The sequence below is a fragment of the Arachis duranensis genome, chromosome 8 (assembly GCF_000817695.3).
Source record: "Arachis duranensis cultivar V14167 chromosome 8, aradu.V14167.gnm2.J7QH, whole genome shotgun sequence".
NCBI lineage: Eukaryota > Viridiplantae > Streptophyta > Magnoliopsida > Fabales > Fabaceae > Arachis > Arachis duranensis.
The window spans coordinates 42,433,331-42,440,229 of NC_029779.3; the positions used below are offsets into that span (position 1 = coordinate 42,433,331).

Genomic DNA, 6,899 nt, shown 5'->3' on the forward strand with positions numbered 1-6,899 from the left:
TATATTTTATATTTATTACAATTTATTAATATTTTTTTTTATTTCATATTTAATACGTATGATTAAAGTTTATGTTTATTAAACTCGATCAATACTTTTATTTACATGTTTGTATATATTAATATAGAATGACTTTAAAAGAGACGGTACATGTAAATGATTCATATAGAATAAAAATAGTTATTGAAAACAATGAGAGTAATAAGAATAAAAATAAAATAAAATATCATACAACAGTTTACAATGGAATTTAAATACGTGGAGAGTAAGTAATAGATACAATGGACCAACGAATTATAGTTCAAATGACAAAAATTTAACCACAAAGAATTGTATGAATAGGGAGGTGTAAGGGATGGCAAACGGGCTAGCCTACTCCATTTCACCCGCCCTGCCAAGCCAAAAGCCCGTTTCGTTCAGCCTAATGAGATAGTACTAAATTTTTATCTTATTCCTCCTAACAGCACATTGACAAATTGGCAAGTTTTTTTTTAAATATTAAATATTAAAAAATATATATAATTTCACAAACATTTTACTAAACTTATAATTTGTAAAAACAAAAATTATAATTTCTAAAGTCATAAATACTAAAATTTTTATAATTCTAAATATCTAATAAACATAATTATTAACCAAGTTTTTTTATGCAAAATCATAGAATGGCAGGCACACTGAATAAGTCCGTCCTGCCCCTGCTAAAACTCCTGAGTTAGACGGTACAAGTTAAGCGGATTTTTATTATACGGTCTTAAATTTTTTATTCGGTCCGTTTTTTTTGGCGAGTTACGCAGGCCGGCCTAGTAGATTTTGGTCTTTTGCCACCCTTAGATAGGTGTAGTGGATGACATGAATCAACGTGTCAATCAATGCAACATGAAGCAAAACAGTAAGGTTCTGAAAATTAGTTGGAATTAGTTGGTTAAACCAGTCGAACTGGAACCGATTGAAATAGCAATTTGGGCTATTAAGAAAAACGGACACCAAGAGAACCGTCGACGTACTGGAAGATCGTCTAAAAACCGGTCGTTGGATTGAACCAGAAACGGACCGATTTTTGAAATTCAGTCGTTTTGGGTCTGCGAAGGGGAAAACCAATGCAACGTTATGTTGTTTGCAGTTTCTGCTAATTTTCATGAGTATCATCACATCAGAATTGCAGAAGTGCAAAACTCCAGAAAAAAAATTTTCACTTCGGCAGCGCAGGTCATTGCATCGTCCTCGCCACTTCTTCGCTGGCTTGTAAACAATGTCGCCATCGCCGTCCTCCGACCTTCTACTCTTTTTTTCATTTTGGTCGCTGATAGGTTAGGAAAGCGAACTCAAGAAGCTAAAGAAGGAAGAAACACTCCACTGAGAAGAACAAGAAATTCGTCCAGAAGAAAAGAACAGAAGAAGAACGAGAAACAGCAGCTACTGCTTCTATTAGTTCTTTTAGAGAAGAAAAAACTTGAACAAGACAGGGTATTTATTGTATGTGCCGGTTTTTTTAACTTACATTCGTTATGTAGGAGGATCACTTTTTTAGCAAGTTCAATTTTCTTGCCAGAAAAATTCTCTTTGTTTAGTCTCATATCATAATCTGCATTGAGAATTTAAATAACCTGATGATGCCCTTAATGCTGTAAGACAAATTAATAAAGTGGTCTCTAACAACAGGTTTTTGTGACGTAATTTCCACTGTGGTGTGTTTCTTTTGGAAATATCAGAAGCATACAATTAGATATGAGAGCAGATCATCTTTACTATTGCAAGATTAAAATTTAAAACAAGGGTGTAAAAAAGACGGAAAAAAAAACTATTATCTAAGCAGAAGTTTCCAATAAAAAGACCATGTGCTATACTGCTAATAAAGGCCAAATTTGCAGATCGCAGTCCTCATATACCTGGGATGGAGCTTTAGATATCTACCTGGGTTTATGTTGGTGTAAAGAGGCTGTAACAAATGAGTTACAATCTAAAAGTAAAATTTACAAATAAACACATCAAAAGGACTAGAAACACAACCTATTTTTGTGGTACTACCTTCTATAAAAGAATATTTATTTAGATAACCAAATATATAGTACACAGATATAATAAGAGTCTAATAGATTCTCTCAGTTGAGAGACTATAGATATATCTTTTGCGTATAATAATTAGATTAATCTAACTGTTTTGAGATTTTGTTTGCGGAGAAGTTATATATTTATAGCATGTATTTTGTAATGTTTTAGGGTTTTGGCCATAATCTAAGATAATTCGTATATTTTCCATCAACCAATTAACTTAGCAACTGGCAGAGAGGAGGAACTAACTAAGTTCACGGTTTAAAATTGAATGACTAAGCATTATCTAAATTATATTGATTGCCGTGATACCAAAGCCTCTGACGATTCTGACATTGCTGCAAAGGATTCTGCCGCGCTGAACTGGTTATGATATGATGCGAAGCTTTCTCCCTCTCTTCTCAACGCTCCATTCTCTATCAATTCACAAGCCAAATTCAAAATTGAATTTCATTTCTGATGATCTTTTGAATATCTACTTCAATTGAGTGTTGTTGCCATTGTTATTGTTGTCTGGATGAAGGGGTGGCTGGTGATGTGATGAGTTCAGATAGATGGATGAAGAGTTGGGATTGGTATTAGAGAGAGGAATTTTTTTTAAAGAAGATATAATTATTATTTTTATTAGGGATAAATTTGTACAAAACAAAATTCAAACCTCCATAATTACTTAATCAAACTAATAAACTAATAACTAGAAGTCTAGATCATTCCAACTTGGTTAAACATTTTCTCTTTTAATGAAACTAAGTATATAATGTAATATCTTATATAATGACATCCAAAACTCCTATTAGCCTATACTCAACTGTTACAATTTTTTTTTGTTGCCCACGGTATCTCCCAATCCGACAGGTTAAGAACTAATCCGTCGCGAATCTAAGCTCCATTTAACGGTCTGCCGCTGGCCAATGAGTTGCTGCATGCACAAGGCGGAATTCGAACCCCCGACACTTGCTTAAGCGGACGAGTGAGCTGACCACTCGACCAACCCAAGTTGGTTAACTGTTATAATCTTTACTCTGTCAAATGTTATGATATCCGATGTACCATCCAACAACCTCTTGAATTTGATTGAGAGTTATGTTAGGTAACTAATGATTTTTTCTGAACAACATGAATAATAGACCTTACAATTAGTCCAATTCAACTAAAACACACTACCACTAATTAAATTTAAAATTAATTTACTTTTTTGACCCCATTGTTCAGCAATATTGGTGTCTACCTATACACTTTTTCTTTGATAAATAGTACTTCTCTTATAACTTTTATCCAATGTGATTTTGGGTTTGTAAACAGTTCAAGGATGCTGTCAAGTTTCAAAAAAATAAAATTTATCTGAGCAAAAACAACAAAATATATTTGATCCAGCTAAACAAGTATAAGAACTGAACCAAAAGATAAAAGTAAATAAATCACTTCCAACATGGGTCTAAAAGTTACACTGTCTTGAACACAAAAAAGAGCTACAATTAATTCATGCCATGCAAAGGACAGCATATAGTAATAGATCATTGAACTACCAAACGCCAAAACTGGAGTAAATATTTAAGAATTTGTAATTATCGATAAAAAAGTTACAATGAGATCAACTAAAATAGAACTGGAGCAGATAAAATTTCAGGAGTACCACCAGCATGGGCAGATTCCATAATATCCATCCCTCGAGAAACATGAAAGCAGATAAAATTTCAGGAGTACCACCAGCATGGGCAGATTCCATAATATCCATCCCTCGAGAAACATGAAAACGGGGCGTATTTTACCTCTTTCTCTTCTTATTTCCTTTGCCTTCGCCCTTGTTGAATCCCTTAACATCATAAGTCGTGTCAGCGGTGTTCTGCTTCTTCATTCCCTTCCTGCCTCCAAAACCAAATTTGGAATTCCTAAATTCCCTTTTCTTTTGTGTCTTTCCTTTTCCAAAAGCTTGCTTCCCCTTCCCTCCTGACCGATCACCCGGAGACACTCCTGGCCTTTTGCCCTTTGACCTCTCAAATGACTTTCCATCCTCAAAGTCAAAACCTAAATCTGCATCATTGCCATGGTCAGCAAACCCACTCTGTTGCCTTTGCTTCCTCCATTTCTTAACAGATTCAATGTCTTGCTTTTTCTGCTTAGCCCGTTCTTTCATCTTCTGGGCTTGAATCTCTTTCGCCAACCTCTTGGCCTCCCTGGCCTTTCTTCTCTCTTCGGCCTCTTCCATCTTCCGCTTCTCTGCCAGTACACGTCCTTTCACCTTTTGCATGTGGTTATCAGTCTTCACCATTTCTGCGTAATAATCTGGAGGTCTCAGAAAGGGGAGACCCAATGACTGGAGTTTCTGATATGCCTGCTTTGTTCCCTCAAATGCCTGGTTGTAAAACGCAAGCTCACGTGTTAAGTCATCATTCACATCTACTTCTTGCTCTTGATCAATATCAATGGAGAGCGTGTGAATCCATACCACATTCTCTGGCCAACTGATGTCTCCAAGTTTATCCAACAGAGCATCTCTGTTATAAACTGCAGTTTTAGACGGTTCAGTTAATTTCACATCTTCGTCGGATTCTGATTCAGATTCTGATGCCGACCTTTCCTCATTAAGATCTTCAGCTTCACCACCAATGGTGGTATCATGATTTACCAAATGCTCCTCCATTCAACCTATAGAAAAATTTGGGGGAAAACTTTTAGAGCAAGATATTGCAGACTAGCATTTACAAGTATCAATTTTGTTCTTTCACTTTGGCTAAACAAAACTTCATTGAAACTCGGAGACAGTACAATGTATAAACACCCAGCACCCATAAAGAGGGAACCATGTGTTGAGTCGAAAGCAGAAACATAACTTGAGATACACATTCCACACAAACCAGTTATGTGCTAACAGACATAACATAGGGAAACATGGATGACAAGAATCATACATATTCTGCTCAACAAATTAAGTATTTAGGACAACTAAAAGTATAATAACGCGTACAATATCAAAACAGCATAGGGTAATCCTAAACACTCTTCTTTTCATATCACAAAAAACATAAAATAAAAAACGAAACAATACTATGCTTCAATAAAAAATAAACTAAAGCACTTGATATTTTCAAATGACTGGAACATATAACCTAAAACTGTATACCTTTTTGTCTTAAAACAACAATCACATTCAAAGGGATAGTAATAAGTCACCATAAAGGACATAAAACCCGACTCATAACACAACTTCGTTCTAAATGGGAAGAAAAATCAGAATCTCAAGTGCATTGTGCAAGTGATAAGCAATAACATTTTTCACCATATCACCATATTTAAAAACTCATATATCCACCTTAAACTAAGACAAATGAATTAAGACAAAGGTCATAATGCAGCATAATTTGTGAAGCTCAATGACACACGAAGGTCAGTCTTAAGACCCAAATAAAAAGGTGCTCATAGAACACAATTCATATTTCCTAGCACTAGTATAACCTGATCCCTAATAATTCAAAGGCCAGATTTATTAATGTTATTGTGCTAGAATAAAACCTCTAATTTCCGCAACCCAGGAAGAAGCAATCTATTTCCAGCATTCAAAGGACGACAAGGTTGAGGATGTTTTGAACAAAAGATTGGAGTTCAAGTAATCATTAAGACAGTCATAATCTATGCATAATTAAGTCACAAAACAGTAAAACACCAAGCAGCACATCACTGCCCAAAAAAATCACAAAACACAAAACAGCAACAGAACAGAGCAGTCAGAGCTGATCAATAATCATTAATCAGATAATCATTCAATAAAAACATAAAATATTCAATAATCATTCAATGATTTCTGAAAAGAGCATAAAAAAACGAAGAACAAATCAGCACTGACTGCGGCGGACGAAGACTCGAAGAGACAAGCCCCTGACTGCGGCGGACGGCGGGAAACACGGCTCCTCCTTGCGGCGGTGATGGAGGCTACGGTTTTTCTCTTGGTTGAGCTTCTGCTCTCTGAACTCGAAGGAAGGAGATTGGAATGGAGAAGGGTTTTTATTCAATAATTTGATTTCCGAAAAGAGCATTAAAAAAAAACGAAGAACAAGTGAGCAGTGAGTACTGACCTTCGGTCTGAGACGGCGAGCACGACGGCGAGTATACGAAGACGACAGCTAGCACGACGGCAAGCAGACGAAGATGACAGACGCTCGACGAAGAAGCTGCGCGCCTGCGACTGGTGAGTCTGAGAGCGAACAGGGGTTGGAGACTTGGAGAACGCCGACAGAACGAATAGAGAAGCCGCCCGAGTGCGACGGACGGCGGCGATGGCTCACTCCTTCAGGCCGTTGTGGAGGCTAGGGCTGCGGGGCAGCTCGTTGTTGTTGCTTTCTGAAAACTGAAGGAAGGGAGGGCTTGGGAAGGCTGGCATCTCCCCCCCTTTTCTTTTTTTGAAAGCGAACCAAACGGCGTCGTTTTACTGAAACCAGCCGGTGCTGGTTCCGATTCGACCGGCCGGTTCAGCGATTCACATCTGGTTTTCGATTGAATCTCCATTCGAGGCGATGAACTGACCGTGAGGCTGCGGGTTCATTGTCAGATCGGTCCAACCAGTTGGTCTGGTCCGGTTTTTAAAACCATGTGTTCAAACTCTAGTTCGACTCACAAAAATTGAACTTGGCTCACGGTTTGACTCATTAACAATCAAGCTCATTTCTTAAACTCAAGATCGACTCACCAAAAACTCACGAACTGGCTCAAATAATAGGAACATAATCTATAATTCTATATCAATAAATTATAATTTATATATTTTTAAAAATATTTAAAAAGATCAATTTTATATATTGTTTATCTATCAATAAATTATAAATTTTTTATTTATGTCACGAGTTTAGCTTATCAAA

At 36.5% G+C, this 6,899-nt stretch overlaps 1 protein-coding gene across 3 annotated transcripts; it reads right to left on the bottom strand.

Annotated features, from left to right (window-relative positions):
- Window positions 1-3,453: 3,453 nt before the first annotated feature.
- LOC107462910 (probable rRNA-processing protein EBP2 homolog) lies at window positions 3,454-6,425 on the bottom strand. 3 transcript variants are annotated; one of them, XM_052252562.1, is made up of 3 exons: window positions 6,120-6,425; window positions 5,891-6,009; window positions 3,454-4,695 (listed from the first exon to the last, which is right to left on the bottom strand). In XM_052252562.1, the coding sequence occupies exon 3, from the start codon at window positions 4,688-4,690 to the stop codon at window positions 3,815-3,817; it is 876 nt and encodes a 291-aa protein (XP_052108522.1). In that variant the 5' UTR covers window positions 4,691-4,695; window positions 5,891-6,009; window positions 6,120-6,425; the 3' UTR covers window positions 3,454-3,814. The 3 variants fall into 3 exon arrangements, with proteins under 3 accessions (XP_052108522.1, XP_052108524.1, XP_052108523.1); XM_052252564.1 differs by having other exon boundaries at window positions 5,887-6,009; XM_052252563.1 differs by lacking the exon at window positions 5,891-6,009.
- Window positions 6,426-6,899: the final 474 nt, after the last annotated feature.

Excerpts from the sequence above, each read along its gene's own strand:
- LOC107462910 (XM_052252563.1), bottom strand. The coding sequence starts at position 4,690 with ATGGAGGAGCATTTGGTAAATCATGATACCACCATTGGTGGTGAAGCT.